Raw genomic sequence first — 20,186 nt, 5'->3', positions numbered from 1 at the left:
TTTCTCATTGTCCCATCGGGTTGAGTTTTTCCTTGCCCTGATGTGGGATCTGAGCCGAGGATGTCGTTGTGGCTTGTGCAGCCCTTTGAGACACTCGTGATTTAGGGCTATTTAAATAAAAATTGACTGATTGATTGGGATGAGAATCAGCACCTCCAAGTCAAGAGTCCATGGTTCTCGCCCGGAAAAGGGTGGAGTGCCATCTCCGGGTTGGGGAGGAGATCTTGCCCCAAGTGGAGGAGTTCAAGTACCTCGGAGTCTTGTTCACGAGTGAGGGAAGAGTGGATGGTGAGATCGACAGGCGGATCGGTGCGGCGTCTTCAGTAATGCGGACGCTGTATCGATCCGTTGTGGTGAAGAAGGAGCTGAGCCGGAAGGCAAAGCTCTCAATTTACCGGTCGATCTACGTTCCCATCCTCACCTATGGTCACGAGCTTTGGGTTATGACCGAAAGGACAAGATCACGGGTACAGGCGGCCAAAATGAGTTTCCTCCGCCGGGTGGCGGGTCTCTCCCTTAGAGATAGGGTGAGAAGCTCTGCCATCCGGGAGGAGCTCAAAGTAAAGCCGCTGCTCCTCCACATGGAGAGGAGCCAGATGAGGTGGTTCGGGCATCTGGTCAGGATGCCGCCCGAACGCCTCCCTAGGGAGGTGTTTAGGGCACGTCCGACCGGTAGGAGGCCACGGGGGAAGACCCAGGACTAGAGATGTCCGATAATATCGGCCGGCCGATATTATCGGCCGATAAATGCTTTAAAATGTAATAACGGAAATTATCGGTATCGTTTTTTTTATTATCGGTATGGGTTTTTTTTTTTTTTTTTTTTTTTTTTTTTTTTTTTTTAATTAAATCAACATAAAAAACACAAGATACACTTACAATTAGTGCACCAACCCAAAAAACCTCCCTCCCCCATTTACACTCATTCACACAAAAGGGTTGTTTCCTTCTGTTATTAATATTGTGGTTCCTACATTATATATCAATATATATCAATACAGTCTGCAAGGGATACGTGTCCGTAAGCACACGATTGTGCGTGCTGCTGGTCCACTAATAGTACTAACCTTTAACAGTTAATTTTACTAACTTTCATTAATTACTAGTTTCTATGTAACTGATTTTATATTGTTTTACTTTCTTTTTTATTTAAGAAAATGTTTTTAATTTATTTATCTTATTTTATTTTATTAATTTAAAAAAAAAAGGACCTTATCTTCACCATACCTGGTTGTCCAAATTAGGCATAATAATGTGTTAATTCCACAACTGTATATATCAGTATCGGTATCGGTTGATATCGGTATCGGTAATTAAAGAGTTGGACAATATCGGATATCGGCAAAAAGCCATTATCGGACATCCCTACCCAGGACACGTTGGGAAGACTATGTCTCCCGGCTGGCCTGGGAACGTCTCGGGGTTCCCTCGGGAAGAGCTGGACGAAGTTGCTTGGGAGAGGGAAGTCTGGGCTTTTAGGCTGCTGCCCCCGCGACCCGACCTCGGATAAGCGGAAGAAGATGGATGGATGATTGATTGATTGATAGAAGTAACACGCTTTGCTACGGAAACGTAACGCCGGCTGCTTGGGTTTTTGTACGAGCTTCCAAACCTCACGTCTTCCCACAACCTTGCAGAGCTGAGAAGCAGTCCCTGGAGACCAGTCTGTTCCAGAGCCATGAGCTGTCCTCGTCCCTGGAGGCCGAGTGCGGCCGCCTGGAGGCGGAGCGCCGCAGCATGTTGTCGGCTAACGAGGCCCTGACGCGTGAGTAGACCCTCATGCCAACCCCTCCGGCCAAAGGCTCCACCAGAGGACCATATTTCAAGTGTCCGACAGCTGGGCCGCTCGACATGTGGAGCCCATTTTCCCAGCACTTTGCTCACCGACGCCATGAGACGTCACATGGCGCTGAACCGTAGAATATTTAAAGTCAATGACGTGTGTGTGTGTGTGTGTGCAGGTGATGTTGCACAGGTGCGTCTGGACGCAGAGCACCAGCTTGCTCAGGCTGCACAGGAGCGCAGCGCTTTGGAGGAGAAGTGGGTCCAGGTGGAGAGGAACGCCCTCCAGAGCCTAAAGAGCAGGGATGAACAGCACAGAGAGCAGCTGGAGGCTCAACGCAGGCTCAAGGTTTGATGCTGCAACACGGTGACCAGGACTGGTGTCATGGTGCTTCCCCGCAGGAGCAGCAGTGTGCCGCGCTGACCGAGCAGCTGCGCGCCGGCTCGGAGGCGTCGGACGCGCGCAGCCGGAAGGAGGCGCAGCAGGCCCAGGAGGAGGCGCAGCAGGCCCAGAAGGAACTGCTCCGAGTGCAGCAGCAATGCAAGCAAATCCTCCTGCAGGCTGAGAGCGAGAAACAGGAGGTGATGTTCTCCGGTCTCACAAGTCAGACACACAACTACTGAGTGCTCACCAATTGGCCCGCAGCTCTTTTATTTATTTAATTTTTTTTAAAATACCACTACAAAAGAAAAAACATCAACAACTGGAATAAAAGAGCTTACAGGTGAAATGTAAGGAGAAGAAGTTGCAATGTTAATACACTCTATTTTTTTTCATTGATCAAAAAGTCGTCCCATCTCATGTTAACTACCGAACCGTAACTTAAAAGGGTTGGCAGAACAGCTATTAAGGTGCGACGCAATCGGTGCCCATGTTAATTCCCAGATTTCCCAGAATTCCAGGTTTTCCGGGACATTTTTCCCCATTCAAAATGAATTAGCCATTTTTCAAACTTCCACCATTTCCACATTTTTCAACCTATTCAAACAATACCTTCAACACATTTCACTATTCTGGAAACTCAAACTTCCCCTTTTCCAAGTTAAAAAAAATTCCAGGATTTCCCAGAATTCCCGCTTTTCCAAAGCCCTATTTCCACCCTTTTTTCTGGCGACTACTCCTTCCACATTTTTCAACGCATTTCAACTGTTCCACCGTCAAAACATTCCTCTTTAATCAGAACTGGGAAAATTCCCGGTTTTCCCGAAATTCCAGGAATTCCGTAATACCATTCCTCATTTCAACATGTTATTATTTCAACATTTCTCCACCGATCTAAAACATTCCAACACCAACCTTTTCAACTCATTCAGACCATTTAAGTGTTTTTTTTGTGGGTTTTTTTAAAAATGATGCAATCCCCGCTCATGTTAACTACCGAACCGTAACTTAAAAGGGTTGGCTGAACAGCTATTAAGGTACGATGCAATAGCTGCCCATGTTAACTACCGAATTGTAACTTAAAAGGGTTGGCTGAACAGCTATTAAGGTGCGACGCAATCGGTGCCCATGTTAATTCCCAGATTTCCCAGAATTCCAGGTTTTCCGGGACATTTTCCCCATTCAAAATGAATTAGCCATTTTTCAAACTTCCACCATTTCCACATTTTTCAACCTATTCAAACTATACCTTCAACACATTTCACTATTCTGGAAACTCAAACTTCCCCTTTTCCAAGTTCAAAAAAATTCCAGGATTTTCCAGAATTCCTGTTTTTCCAAAGCCCTATTTCCACCCTTTTTTCTGGCGACTACTCCTTCCACATTTTTCAACGCATTTCAACTGTTCCACCGTCAAAACATTCCTCTTAATCAGAACTGGGAAAATTCCTGTTTTTCCCGAAATTCCAGGAATTCCGTAATACTCATTTCAACATGTTATTACTTCAACATTTCTCCACCGATTTAAAACATTCCAACACCAACCTTTTCAACTCATTCAGACCATATAAGTGTTTTTTGTTTTTGTTTTTTTAAATATGATGCAATCCCCGCTCATGTTAACTACCGAACCGTAACTTAAAAGGGTTGGCTGAACAGCTATTAAGGTACGACGCAATCGGCGCCCATGTTAACTACCGAACCGTAACTTAAAAGGGTTGGCTGAACTGCTATTAAGGTACGATGCAATCGGCGCCCATGTTAACTACCGAACCGTAACTTAAAAGGGTTGGCTGAACAGCTATCAAGGTACGACGCAATCGGCGCCCATGTTAACTACCGAACCGTAACTTAAAAGGGTTGGCTGAACATCTATTAAGGTGTGACGCAATCGGAGCCCATGTTAACTACCGAACCGTAACTTAAAAGGGTTGGCTGAACATCTATTAAGGTGTGACGCAATCGGAGCCCATGTTAACTACCGAACCGTAACTTAAAAGGGTTGGCTGAACAGCTATTAAGGTATGACGCAATTGGAGCCCATGTTAACTACCGAATTGTAAATTAAAAGAGTTGGCTGAACAGCTGTTAAGGTACGATGCAATAGCTGCCTATGTTAACTACCGAATTGTAAATTAAAAGGGTTGGCTGAACATCTATTAAGGTATGACGCAATCGGAGCCCATGTTAACTACCGAACCGTAACTTAAAAGGGTTGGCTGAACAGCTATTAAGGTATGACGCAATCGGAGCCCATGTTAACTACCGAACCGTAACTTAAAAGGGTTGGCTGAACTGCTATTAAGGTACGATGCAATCGGAGCCCATGTTAACTACCGAACCGTAACTTAAAAGGGTTGGCTGAACAGCTATTAAGGTACGACGCAATCGGAGCCCATGTTAACTACCGAATTGTAAATTAAAAGGGTTGGCCGAACAGCTGTTAAGGTACGATGCAATAGCTGCCCATGTTAAGTACCAGACCCTAATTTAGAATGTTTGCTGAACAATTAAGGTATGATGCAATGTGTGCTGAACAATTATAAGGTATGATGCAATGTGTGCTGAACAATATATAAGGTATGATGCAATGTTTGCTGAACAATTATAAGGTATGATGCAATGTGTGCTGAACAATATATAAGGTATGATGCAATGTTTACTGAACAATTATAAGGTATGATGCAATGTTTACTGAACAATTATAAGGTATGATGCAATGTGTGCTGAACAATTATAAGGTATGATGCAATGTGTGCTGAACAATTATAAGGTATGATGCAATGTTTACTGAACAATTATAAGGTATGATGCAATGTCCACTTATTAAGGAAGGATGTGACATCACAGATGCACAAATTCAATATACTACACACATTGCAGGGTTCGGTGAAAGCCCAAAAAGAAATGCTTTATATATATATTTTAGAGATAAGCAAAACCTTAGTGAGTAGTGCCTTGTTTGGAATTCTGCACAATGAAGTTTTATACAGAGAGTTTTCTAGAAACATTTTCCCAGATAATTGTACTGGCTATGGAATGAAAAGAATGAAGCGCAATGAAAAAGACTTTACCCAGATTGCACTGGAGTACAACTTTGGCTGCCATGAAGACATAATGCATAGCCGCAAGTAGGGATGTCCGATAATGGCTTTTTGCCGATATCCGATATGCCGATATTGTCCAACTCTTTAATTACCGATACCGATATCAACCGATACCGATATCAACCGATATATACAGTCGTGGAATTAACACATTGTTATGCCTAATTTGGACAACCAGGTATGGTGAAGATAAGGTACTTTTTTAAAAAATAAATAAAATAAGATAAATAAATTAAAAACATTTTCTTGAATAAAAAAGAAAGTAAAACAATATAAAAACAGTTACATAGAAACTAGTAATTAATGAAAATTTGTAAAATTAACTGTTAAAGGTTAGTACTATTAGTGGAGCAGCAGCACGCATAATCATGTGTGCTTACGGACTGTATCCCTTGCAGACTGTATTGATATATATTGATATATAATGTAGGAAGCAGAATATTAATAACAGAAAGAAACAACCCTTTTGTGTGAATGAGTGTAAATGGGGTGAGGGTTTTTTTGGGGTTGGTGCACTAATTGTAAGTGTATCTTGTGTTTTTTATGTGGATTTAATAAAAAATAATTTAAAAAAAACCAACAAAAAAAACGATACTGATGATAAAAAAAACGATACCGATAATTTCCGATATTACAATTTAACGCATTTATCGGCCGATAATATCGGCAGACCGATATTATCGGACATCTCTAGCCGCAAGTGTTAAGTGTTAGTTTTTGGTTCATCCCACTTCAACCGTTCCACCGTCAAAACATTCCTCTTAATTAGGACAAAAAAACAGAGTTGTTTTTTGAACTGGAAAAATTCCCGGTTTTCCAGGAATTCCGTAATACCATTTCTCAATGTTACTACTTCAACATTTCTCCACCGATTTTAATCATTTCAACTCATTCAGACCTTTTAAAGTTGTTTTTTTTTACCAATTTCAAAAAAACTCCCGCTTTACCCGAAATTCCCAAATTTTGGGGGAAATTCCTATTGAAATCAATGGGACATTCTTCAAAGTTCCACAATCCCCACATTTTTCATCTGATTCCAACTGTTCCAAATTCAAAATATTCAGCCTGTTCAGGAATTTTGTGCTCGACTTCAACGATGCAAAAAAAAAATTACAGGATTTCAGTTAATCTTCAGCATTCACACGCAATTCCTTCAGGAATTTCCTCATCTAGTTTTAAATGTTTAATAAAAAAGGAATATAACTACAAAAAAGATACAAGTTTTATTTATTTTTTCCTTTCCTTTCCCGTCTTCTTTCCTTTCTTCCCCTCCCTTTCCCGAGGGGGGGGGGGGGATGTCTATAAGTTATGATTCTATTTATGTCAGTAAAGGCTTCCAGGTTAGTTCCCATTCGTTCATATTTGTAGAGTTTATAAATCTTATTTTTTCAAGAGTCATTACGTTCACAAGTTCATTTAACCAGTTCCTGAAGTCGGGTGCAGATGGCTTTTCCACTCTTTGAGATGGAGCCTTTTGGCCAAAACTGAAGCAACACAGCTGTAATATATTGTGGAAGTTTTTATGTTTGCACTTTGCTTTATTGTGTGAAGGCTCCAAACATTCACACATATGCTTTTATACACCAAAATTCATCCATTCGCCGATTCATTCTATTTCAACTTTCAAACTATTTATACATTTCACTAGTATTTCAGTTTAGTGTCAGCTTTTCAACATTCAAACAATTTTAGCATTCAAACTATTTCAGCAATTAAACAATTTCAACATTCTAACAATTTTAACATTCAAACCATTTCAGCATTTAAACAATTTCAACATTCAAACAATTTTAACATTGAAACAATTTCAGCATTCAAAAAATTTCAACATTCAAACAATTTTAACATTCAAACAATTTTAACATTCAAACAATTTCAACATTTAAACCATTTCCACATTCAAACAATTTTAACATTCAAACAATTTCAGCATTTAAACAATTTCAACATTCAAACAATTTTAACATTCAAACCATTTCAACATTCAAACCATTTCAACATTTAAACCATTTCAGCATTTAAACCATTTCAACATTGAAACAATTTTAACATTCAAACAATTTCAACATTCAAACAATTTTAACATTCAAACAATTTCAGCATTTAAACAATTTCAACATTCAAACAATTTTAACATTCAAACCATTTCAGCATTTAAACAATTTCAACATTCAAACAATTTTAACATTAAAACAATTCCAGCATTTAAACAATTTCAACATTCAAACAATTTTAACATTCAAACCATTTCAGCATTTAAAAAATGTCAGCATTTAAACAATTTCAACATTCAAACCATTTCAACATTCAAACTATTTTAACATTTAAACCATTTCAGCATTTAAACAATTTCAACATTGAAACAATTTTAACATTCAAACCATTTCAGCATTTAAACAAATTCAGCATTTAAACCATTTCAACATTCAAACCATTTCAACATTCAAACCATTTTAACATTTAAACAATTTCAACATTCAAACCATTTTAACATTTAAACAATTTCAACATTTAAACCATTTTAACATTTAAACCATTTCAGCAGTTAAACCATTTCAACATTCAAACCATTTTAACATTTAAACAATTTCAACATTCAAACCATTTTAACATTTAAACCATTTTAACATTTAAACCATTTCAGCATTTAAACCATTTTAACATTTAAACAATTTCAACATTCAAACCATTTTAACATTCAAACCATTTTAACATTTAAACCATTTCAGCATTTAAACCATTTTAACATTTAAACAATTTCAACATTCAAACCATTTTAACATTTAAACAATTTCAACATTCAAACAATTTCAACATTCAAACAATTTCAACATTCAAACAATTTTAGCATTCAAACAATTTCAACATTCAAACCATTTCAGCATTCAAAAAATTTTAACATTCAAACCATTTTAACATTTAAACAATTTACACATTCAAACCATTTCAACATTCAAACCATTTTAACATTTAAACCATTTCAGCATTTAAACCGTTTTAACATTTAAACCATTTCAACATTCAAACCATTTTAACATTTAAACAATTTCAGCATTTAAACCATTCCAACATTCAAACTATTCCTACATTCATCCTACATTCTGTCAACATTTCAGTTCAGTTCATCTTCAGCATTGGAGCACTGGTGGGTTAGTAGGCAGACTTTATATTCAATCCTGAGTGAAACAGGAAGCCAGTGAAGGGGTTTGAGAACCGGTGTGATGTGGTCGTATTTCCGCACTCTCACCAGGATCCTAGCAGCAATATTCTGTATGTATTGCAGCTTCTGGATGTTATTGCTGGGGATCCGCACAAGAAGTGCGTTGCAGTAATATAATAATAATATTTACTGCCACCCTTCGGACAATATGGGTAAATCGGATCGATGACTCTTGATGTTTTTTTTGGAACAATAGCACAGCATCCAAACAACCTTCCCTAGTCATGGTGCAACAACAAAAAAGGTAACTAACATAAATGTAAACACACAACACAACTTGCTCACTGAACATTGTGGATATTATGAAAAATGTCCAAACACCATTAAAAAAAAAAAGCAAAATTACAGCCATGCAATGCATGATGGGAAAAATGTAAAACTCTCCACATTTATCTATGTTTGGTGCATTTCAGCTGCTTGATATTTTGGATTGATTACAAAACTTTAAGAAGTAAACAATGTAGGAGTCAAACTTTCACATACGCTTAATATTCAATTATTTTATTATATTACTATTATATATTATATTACCGTATTTTTTGGACTATAAGTCGCAGTTTTTTTCATAGTTTGGCCTGGGGTGCGACTTATACTCAGGAGCGACTTATGTGTGAAATTATTAACACATTACCGTAAAATATCAAATAATATTATTTAGCTCATTCACGTAAGAGACCAGACCAGGGGTCGGCAACCTTTACCACTCAAAGAGCCATTTTGACCCGTTCCACAAAATAAAGAAAACAATGGGAGCCACAAAACTCTTTTAAAATTTAAAATGAAATAACACTGCATACAAAGTTTTTTTTTTTGCTTTGTGCTATGTATAAACCAGGGGTCTCAGACACGCGGCCCGCACCTTAATATGAAAATGTAATGTTACTGCGTCCCGCGAGTTTTATATGAATACCGCTTGCCAGCATCACCCAATTTTACCGGGAGACTCCCGAATTTCAGAGCAACTATTCTATCTAATGTCTGCTGATTTTCACCCAAACAACAATAATAAGGGCGTACTATGACGGCACTGCCTTTAGCGCCCTCTACAATCTTTACAAACAGCGTGCAAGCCCAGTCGCATGTTGTATACGGCTTCTACGGACACACTTAAGTGACTGCGAGGCATACTTGGTCAACAGCCATACAAGGTCACACCGAGGGTGCCCGTTTAAACAACTTTAACACTCTTACTAATATGCGCCACACTGTGAACCCACACCAAACAAGAATGACAAACACATTTCGGGAGAACATCCGCACTGTAACACAACATAAACACAACAAATACCCAGAATCCCATGCATCCCTAACTCTTTCGGGCTACATTATACCTCCCCCCCGCCCACCTCAACCGACGCCGTTGAAAAGTTTGGGGTCACACTACCGTTCAAAAGTTTGGGGTCACATTGAAATGTCCTTATTTTAGAAGGAAAAGCACTGTACTTTTCAATGAAGATAACTTTAAACTAGTCTTAACTTTAAAGAAATACACTCTATACATTGCTAATGTGGTAAATGACTATTCTAGCTGCAAATGTCTGGTTTTTGGTGCAATATCTACATAGGTGTATAGAGGCCCATTTCCAGCAACTATCACTCCAGTGTTCTAATGGTACAATGTGTTTGCTCATTGGCTCAGAAGGCTAATTGATGATGAGAAAACCCTTGTGCAATCATGTTCACACATCTGAAAACAGTTTAGCTCGTTACAGAAGCTACAAAACTGACCTTCCTTTGAGCAGATTGAGTTTCTGGAGCATCACATTTGTGGGGTCCAATTAAACGCTCAAAATGGCCAGAAAAAGAGAACCTTCATCTGAAACTCGACAGTCTATTCTTGTTCTTAGAAATGAAGGCTATTCCACTAAATTGTTTGGGTGACCCCAAACTTTTGAACGGTAGTGTATGTTATAGTTATTTGAATGACTCTTACCATAATATGTTACGTTAACATACCAGGCACCTTCTCAGTTGGTTATTTATGCCTCATATAACGTACACTTATTCAGCCTGTTGTTCACTATTCTTTATTTATTTTAAATTGCCTTTCAAATGTCTATTCTTGGTGTTGGCTTTTGTCAAATAATTTTCCCCAAAAAATGCGACTTATACTCAAGTGCGACTTATATATGTTTTTTTCCTTCTTTATTATGCATTTTCGGCCGGTGCGACTTATACTCCGAAAAATACGGTAGTTACTTTACATGCAGTCAGCTTTCAATGTATTTCAGCCCAAAAAGTTAGGACACCCCTGCTCTGTTCTAATGTTTGATTCCTGTGCCCAGGCTTTGTCCCAGAAGGCTGCCATGGTGCAGGAGATGTCGGGCCTGCAGCAGAATCTGGACTCGGCGACCACGGAGCTGCAGCGCGCACGCAGTGATGCGCTAGCTGCGCAGGAGCAGAACAAGGTCCAAATCAGCAATCTAGCGAGCGCCGATGACACATTCAACTTTTTAATGGACTGGTTGTCTCCCAGAAGGAAGTATCCGCCCTGCGGTGCGAGACGGACAAGCTGCGAACCGAGTTCCAGGCGTCGGTGAACTCGCACGAGGTGGCCGAGCGGGGTCGATGCCAGCAGGTCCGGGAGCTGGGCCAACAGAACCAAGTCGCCCAGCAAGAGGTGAGAAAGTTCTAAAGAGGAGGACCAGATGTGTTTGACTTGGCGTGGGACGCCTGGATGTGGGAGAGGCCGTTTGTAGCAATTACTGTAGTGCCATTTAGCAAAGACTCCTATTGATTTTGGCTCAGCTTTAGGGTTGTTTGCATGACGCTGTCACACCAAATACTTTTTTCTCTCTCGCTGTATCTGACAACTGGCTTTTGGAGCATGAAAACACAAACGTTGGAAAGCCTCAAAGCCTATTCAGGATTTTGGTATTTGTCCTGCTGCTATCCTGGATTTAAAACATTAAAAAAAAGCTAAAAATAATATAATATGTTATGTGTACAGGAGGAGGAGACGGCACAGACAGGAGGGACGTCGTTTAAACTCTATTTTTATTTACATATATATATACATATATATATATATATATATATATATATATATATATATATATATATATATATATATATATATATATATATATATATATATATATATATATATATATATATATATATATATATATATTCATTTCTAAGAACAAGAATAGACTGTCGAGTTTCAGATGAAAGTTCTCTTTTTCTGGCCATTTTGAGCGTTTAATTGACCCCACAAATGTGATGCTCCAGAAACTCAATCTGCTCAAAGGAGGGTCAGTTTTGTAGCTTCTGTAACGAGCTAAACTGTTTTCAGATGTGTGAACATGATTGCACAAGGGTTTTCTAATCATCAATTAGCCTTCTGAGCCAATGAGCAAACACATTGTACCATTAGAACACTGGAGTGATAGTTGCTGGAAATGGGCCTCTATACACCTATGTAGATATTGCACCAAAAACCAGACATTTGCAGCTAGAATAGTCATTTACCACATTAGCAATGTATAAAGTGTACTTCTTTAAAGTTAAGACTAGTTTAAAGTTATCTTCATTGAAAAATAAGGACATTTTATGTGACACCAAACTTTTGAACGGTAGTGTATGTATATATATATATATATATACACAATATATATAAATCAATAAATTAAGAGTGAGAACTAGTCAAGAATGTGTGTGGTGCGCGACTATGTGTAGGATTTAACTGTAGTGGGTTACCCTCAGTGTTGCACTAGAGGCGGAAGTCCAATAGGGGCAGGGCAGGCTCGTAGGTCCGTGAGACAGGCAGGAAGTCGGGGGCGATTAGAGAGGCGTCTAAAGGTCCGTGTCCAGGCGGGAGGTCGAGATCCAAGAAGCAGCCAGGGAAGCAGCAGAGGGAACGCGGGAAGACGAGACACACCGCTCGTGACGTGGGAACGAAGGCAGGCTGCAGGGAGGACACGATACTATTCAACACGACGGGGAAGAAACACCGAGAGAGAATGCGTAGAGCTTGGTTAGTCGGCTTACTGTACGGGAACAGAGGACTACGTTCTGGCGCGGGATAGCAGGTTGTGCAGGCTTATGAATGCATGTCCTCTGATCAGTGACAGGTGCGCTGATTGCTGGCGATTGATTGCAGCTGCTTGCTGGGGCCAGACACATGAATGCGCACTGAGGTGCGTACGAGCCGGGACAATATAGATTATATTTTTTGTAAGAAAATCCATATTTTCACACTTTTTCTCTCCGAAAGTAAGTTTTTTTTGCTAATATTAAAAACCTCCTAAGGCCCAAGCTGTTTGTTTACAAGCTTTTTTTAATTTCTCTTTGCTATTTGGGCTTATTGGACCCTAATTAGAATAAAAACTAAGAATCATCTTTTGATATGATGTACTTAGTCAATAAGTACACAAACATGTACTTTATGTGTAGTGACATGCTAATTCTTAATTTTACACTTTTTTTTCCAAATTCCATTGTATGTTATACTCTTCTGACACCACCAGATGGCAGTATAAGTGTCCACATAAGCGGCCATAAGACCCCAATTCAGTAGTGTACACAATTTTGGAAATAAGAGCTAAAAGGTGCTGTCCACACATGTGGCCACTAAGCCTTTAGAGGTAAATGTGGGTGTGCCGATACAGCTTGTTGATATCAGCAGGAATCCTACATGCTTGTATTATTTAGTAGCGTGGAATGTTACACACGGTTGAAACAAGTGGAAGGACTCAAGCAGACAACAATGCTATTAGGGCATACTCGCCAACCCTCCCGTTTTTAGCAGGAGAATCCCGGTATTCAGCGCCTCTCCTGACAACCTCCCGGCAGAGATTTTCTCCCGACAAACTCCCGGTATTCAGCCGGAGCTGGAGGCCACGCCCCCTCCAGCTCAATGCGGACCTGAGACTGAGTGGGGACAGCCTGTTCTCACGTCCGCTTTCCCACAATATAAACAGCTTGCCTAACGAATTCAAACGAATGGAAACAAGAATTTCAGTTCATCCAGGACAGTTCGAAGGGGAAGGTGTATGTTGCCTGTAAATATGTAGAACAGACTTCTCCATTGAACACGGTGGCCGAAATGATATACTCATCATGAACGGAGAAGTTAAACAGGACAATACGGCCTCTAATGGATAGCCACCGGGACACTGAAATTCAAGTATTTCTTTTATGTAAATAAAATAAATAAATAAATAAATATTTATATATATATATATATATATATATATATATATATATATATATATATATATATATATATATATATATATATATAGCTAGAATTCACTGAAAGTCAAGTATTTCATATATATATATATATATATATATATATATATATATATATATATATATATATATATATACAGTGGGGCAAAAAAGTATTTAGTCAGCCACCCATTGATTGTCAATGGGTGGCTGACTAAATACTTTTTTGCCCCACTGTATATATATATATATATATATATATATATATATATATATATATATATATATATATATATATATATATATGAAATACTCGAGTTGGTGAATTCTAGCTATAAATAACCAAGCCCCCCCACCCCCACCCCCTACCCCCCACCTCCCGATATTGGAGGTCTCAAGGTTGGCAAGTATGTATTAGGGTGGTTCCCCCAAACCAATATTTTAGTACTGGCACCGGTACCAAATCCTATTTCGATACTTTTCCAAATAAAGAGGAAACACAAACAAAATGTCATTATGAATAAATAAATAAAAAAATGGGTTATACTTGTATAGCGCTTTTCTACCTTCAAGGTACTCAAAGTGCTTTGACAGTATTTCCACATTCACCCATTCACACACACATTAGTTTAGTTTAGTCTTTATTTGAAGGGACAATGTACAGAAACATTAAGCTCAAAGACAGATATGTTCTGTACCAGATTATAGCTAAATAGCTAATTTCCATCTGCAGTCCCTGGCTACCTAAATTAAAGGGATACAAAAATCATGCAATAAAATTATGACAGTAAAATCATACACAAGTATTAAGAAAAAAGTCATAAAATGCCCATTCATGGACACATACTTAATATACAATACAACCACACCTCATTTACATCATCACACAAAGACAATACATGCTTTTGTTCACATCTGTCAACATTTGTAAAAACAACCATGATTTTAACACACACACCTCACAATTTACAATAAAAATGCTCTCATGGATAAATATAATACACATTAGGTTGATGTGTCAAACATAATGCCCATCTTAGTGACCGTGTGAGCAGCTTTGATTGCTCCAAAGCCACTTTTTAACTTCAATTGTGAATTCACACACTGATGGAGGGAGCTGCCATGCAAGGCGCTAACCAGCAGCCATCAGAGGCAAAGGGTGAAGTGTCTTGCCCAAGGACACAACGGACGTGACTAGGAAGGTAGAAGGTGGGAATTGAACCCCAGTAACCAGCAACACTCCGATTGCTGGCACAGCCACTCTATCAACTTCGCCACGCCGTCCCATTATTGGCTTTATTTGAACAAAAAAAAAAACGTATGATACATTAAACACATGTTTCTTATTGCAAGTTTGTCCTTAAATTAAATAGTGAACATACTAGACAACTTGTCTTTTAGCAGTATGTAAACAAACAAAGACTCCTAATTAGTCTGCAGTAACATATTGTGTCATTTATCACTATTATTTAGGCCAGTATTTTTCAACCACTGTGCCGTGAGACAAAGTCTGGTGTGCCGTGGGAGATTATCTAATTTCACCTATTTGGGTTAAAAATATTTTTTGCAAACCAGTAATTATAGTCTGCAAATGATGTGTTGTTGTTGTTGTTGAGTGTCTTAGCTGTGTAGAACTCGGCAGAGTAACCGTGTAATACTCTTCCATATCAGTAGGTGGCAGCCGGTAGCTAATTGCTTTGTAGATGTGGGAAACAGCGGGAGGCAGTGTGCAGGTAAAAAGGTATCTAATGCTTAAACCAAAAATAAACAAAAGGTGAGTGCCCCTAAGAAAAGGCATTGAAGCTATGCAGAACGAAACTAAAACTGAACTGGCTACAAAGTAAACAAAAACAGAATGCTGGACGACAGCAAAGACTTACTGTGGAGCAAAGACGGCGTCCACAAAGTACATCCGAATATGACATGACAATCGACAATGTCCCCACAAAGGAGGATAAAAACAACTGAAATATTCTTGATTGCTAAAACAAAGTAGATGCGGGGAATATCGCTCAAAGGAAGACATGAAACTGCTACAGGAAAATACCAAAAAAAGAGAAAAAGCCATCAAAATAGGAGCGCAAGACAAGAACTAAAACACTACACACAGGAAAACAGCAAAAAACTCCAAATAAGTCAGGGCGTGATGTGACAGGTGGTGACAGTACACCTACTTTGAGACAAGAGCTATAGTGATGCATGCTTGGTTATGCTTTAAAGTCATATCCAACAATTGCGACAACGACTTTTTACTGTCAACTGAGTTTCGTTTTTTAACGATTTCTGCTGGTGGTGTGCCTCCGCATTTTTTCAACGCAAAAAATGTGCCTTGGCTCAAAAAAGGTTGAAAAACACTGATTTAGGCAGTATAGTGTAAAAAGAGCATCCAAACCAAAATGACCACGGTTATCATTATTATCACCATATTGATGAATATGCTCCAAAAATGAGTCATACACAAGTTTGATTTAAAAGTCCAGTAGATAAAAAGCCACTCAATATACTTTCTTGACAGAAGAAATGGGTTATATAATCGTGTTCCAGCCACATAGGAGACATATTATTTTTATTTCAGTGTTTGCATATGTTTATCTTCTACTGTTGTAGTTTGTAAAAGTTTTTTTTTTTCATGATGGGTGTGTCACGTCTGGTTTATGTGACAAATGCACTTCCTGTTGTCATGTTGCTCCAAGTATGGATGGTCTCAGAGAGCACCGCCTGTAGGTTTAATGTGCACAATTCATCTTCTTGGTTCCTCAGACAGTTTATTCTAGGGCTGTCAAAATTAATGAGTTAACTCGAGTGATTAATGATGGCATTAATTATGCACACACTTAGATTAATTATGCCATCTATCTTGACCATACATGCTTTTTTTGACCTTTTTTTCTTTCTTTAGTTTATTTGGAACGTGAACACACTTACAGCATAATACATCACACAATTTCATATCATTTCACTTTACATCATGTCCGAAAAGGAGTAGGAAGAAGCAAAGCTTATTTAATCCAAACCCCTTTCCCACTTAAGAGTGTTTACAAATATATACATTAATTTACTGACTTTTTTTTTAATAGTAAAATGACATCCGTGAATGAGTAATGCGACAGTTTTGTAATATATATTTAAGTCACTCACTAATAACATACTGAGATGAAGAATATCTTATTTTTAATAAGGTTGAAAGTGTTTCTCATAATTCTTCTTCTTTGTACTTTGTACACTGCAAAAAGTCAGTGTTCAAAAACAAGAAAAAATAATACAAAATTGAGGGGTGTTTTATTTGAACTAAGCAAAATTATCTGCCAATAGAACAAGAAAATTTGGCTTGTCAAGACTTTCCAAAACAAGTAAAATTAGCTAAACCAAAAATACCTTAAAATAAGTATATTCTCACTAATAACAACTGTACTACTATATGAGTACGTATTTTCTATTGTTTCATTGAAAATAAAACAGCAAAGTCCATTTGGCTGTCATCTGTTTTAATTATGAGACACAATTGTGTCAAAGTCATGATTTTTTTTTTACATGCTTGAAATAAGAAATGATTACTTTAAAAAAGTAGTTTTATGTGTGTCATCAACACTTATACTAGTGTTGATGACACAGCTTTGCAACAGTTGATATTCTAGTTTCAAGCATGTTTTATTCAATATAGCTCATCAAATCTCAGCAACAGGCTGTAATATCTTACTGAGATCACTTAGGACCAAAACACTTAAAACAAGTAAAACACTCTAACATAAAATCTGCTTAGTGAGAAGAATTATCTTATCAGACAGAAAATAAGCAAATATCACCCTTATTTGAGATATTTCATTTTACTTAGATTTCAGTTTTTGCAGTCTAAGCACTATTAATTTGAACAACCTCTTAAACCAGAGCTGGGCAAATACTTGGACTCGGGGGGCCACATTGAGAGAAGAAATGTGTCTGGGGGGCAAATGTGTATGTGTGTATAAATTATATATACACCTTTAGCTGTAAAAATCTGCTGTACTGTGTTTGGGTCCATGAATTGATTAACGTGGATCCCGACTTAAACAAGTTGAAAACCTTATTCGGGTGTTACCATTTAGTGGTCAATTGTACAGAATATGTACTGTACTGTGCAATCTACTATTAAAAGTGTCAATCAATTAAAAAGTCCCTTTTTTTAATAATTTACGAACACTAATACCAAAAGTCACAATGTCAGAATTCTAAAAAAGTTAAGACAAACACCTCAAAAAAATAAAGTGGAATTTTACAGTTTTTTACTGAATGGGACACCCAAAATGTACACTAAAATAAAGAAAGTGGGATTTACAATATTAACTATGAACAATAAAACACTGAATATTAACAAAATATGAACATCGCTCCTCTTTTACTTCTCAGACCAGCTCCTCCATAGACATGTTTTACAATCAAGCAAAACACAACCAAAATAGGAATGCAAAGGGTAATAAACACCTCCAATATGACATATCACTTTTATGCAGAAATTTGTTGTAAAAATTTGCTTCCGCATCTGTTTCTGATACATGCGTTTGGGGCTGGCTGCTCTGAAAACAAACCCCGCCCACTCTGCTTTGTTCCTGGTCTGAGCTGCTTTGACGTAGATTACCGTAATAACTCCTATAACACTCAAAAAGCGCAGATTTCAACCATTGAAATACTTTCTATAGTTCAAGACTTACGGTCGTTTAAAAACAGCACTGCACATCATAATGGCGGCGACGGTTTTGATGTTAAAGGTCTAAAAAAATCATGTCGAACGTCCGGCGGGCTGGATTGAAAATCTTAATGGGCCGAATGTGGCCCGCGGGCCGTATTTTGCCGAGGTCTGTCTTAAACTGACCACTCTTAGATCTTAACCACTCTAAAATGAGCGAGGAGACTGTGACTGGTGTGCTCGCTGGCAAATGTCACTCTAAAAGAACTTTTAGATAAAACTGTTACCAAGTTTAGTGCATTCACTGCAAAAAGTGAAATCTAAGTAAGATGAAACATCTCAAATAAGGGTGATATTTGCTTATTTTCTGTCTGATAAGATAATTCTTCTCACTAAGCAGATTTTATGTTAGAGTGTTTTACTTGTTTTAAGGGTTTTGGTCCTAAATGATCTCAGTAAGATATTACAGCTTGTTGCTGAGATTTGATGAGCTATATTGAGTAAAAAATGCTTGAAACTAGAATATCAAGTGTTGCAAAGCTGTGTCATCAACACTCACAAGTATAAAACTACTTTTTTAAAGTAATCATTTCTTATTTCAAGCATGAAAAAAAAAAAATCATGACTTTGACACAATTGTGTCTCATAATTAAAACAGATGACAGCCAAATGGACTTTGCTGTTTTATTTTCAATGAAACAATAGAAAATAGGTACTCATATAGTAGTACAGTTGGCACGGTACAGTAAACTGACAGTTAATATTTAAACATTTGACATTTCTAACTATTTTGAACAGAAATAGTTCATGCACATTCAGATGAATTCCTCAAAATTACAATTAAAAAAATGTTGGCCGGGGGCCGGGCTGTATATATGCGCACTAATTGACTGAAAGAGCACGCACTTGGCGCGATGATGTCATGTTATCCATGGAAAAATGCATTTTTAGACCATATGATTTGCCTGAGCGGCTAGGAGACCCCGAGAGTAACAAGCGCTTGCCTTGTTGCCTTTCCATTAAGAACAATAAACTAGTTTTTAGTATAATTTTGCTGGTTTCAAGAAATGTAATATCATTATGTCAAGATAATGGCACTAGCATTTACTTCATTTAAGAATATTTTTCAACATATTTTTTTTCTACCAAGAAAAGTGCACTTGTTATTAGTGAGAATATACTTATTTTAAGGTATTTTTGGGTTCATTGAGGTTAGCTAATTTGACTTGTTTTGGAAAGTCTCGACAAGTCAAATTTTCTTGTTCTATTGGCAGATAATTTTACTTAGTTCGAATAAAACACCCCTCATTTTTGTATTTTTCTTTTCTTGTTTTTGAACACGGACTTTTTGCAGTGTTCAAGTAAAACGTTTCAAAACATTCCCGGATGACATTCTGACAATTGAAGCAAATGTTATTTCTGCAAGCAAGTAAGCACTTGTGATTAATCCAAATTCCGAAATGTGATCAATCTGATTCAAAACAATTATAATTTGACAGTTTATACAAATTGTGATTGGGGAATGTTGTTTTGTAAAGAGAGAAAGACATTAAAGGCCTACTGAAATGATTTTTTAAAATTTAAACGGGAATAGCAGATCCATTCTATGTGTCATACTGGATCATTTCGCGATATTGACATATTTTTGCTGAAAGGATTTAGTAGAGAGCGAGAGAGATTCGGACCGAGAAAGTGACGATTACCCCATTAATTTGAGCGAGGATGAAAGATTCGTAGATGAGGAACGTTACAGTGAAGGACTTGAGAGGCAGTGATGGACGTATCTTTTTTCGCTCTGACCGTAACTTAGGTACAAGCTGGCTCATTGGATTCCACACTCTCTCCTTTTTCTATTGT

The 20,186-nt window shown here is 37.8% G+C and overlaps 1 protein-coding gene across 3 annotated transcripts in view; it reads left to right on the top strand.

Moving 5' to 3' along the window:
- LOC133644686 (rootletin-like) overlaps window positions 1-20,186 on the top strand; it is a 145,077-nt gene that overhangs the window by 79,768 nt on the left and 45,123 nt on the right. For all 3 annotated transcript variants that reach the window (XM_062039376.1, XM_062039377.1, XM_062039375.1), the window contains 5 exons: window positions 1,638-1,765; window positions 1,962-2,131; window positions 2,185-2,364; window positions 10,777-10,899; window positions 10,968-11,111. In XM_062039376.1, the coding sequence (XP_061895360.1) occupies window positions 1,638-1,765; window positions 1,962-2,131; window positions 2,185-2,364; window positions 10,777-10,899; window positions 10,968-11,111 (745 nt within the window). The remainder of the gene's footprint in view (window positions 1-1,637; window positions 1,766-1,961; window positions 2,132-2,184; window positions 2,365-10,776; window positions 10,900-10,967; window positions 11,112-20,186) is intronic.

This window comes from Entelurus aequoreus, linkage group LG27 (genome assembly GCF_033978785.1).
Source record: "Entelurus aequoreus isolate RoL-2023_Sb linkage group LG27, RoL_Eaeq_v1.1, whole genome shotgun sequence".
NCBI classification, from domain to species: Eukaryota; Metazoa; Chordata; class Actinopteri; order Syngnathiformes; family Syngnathidae; genus Entelurus; species Entelurus aequoreus.
This window is presented reverse-complemented; position numbering and strand designations above follow the sequence as displayed.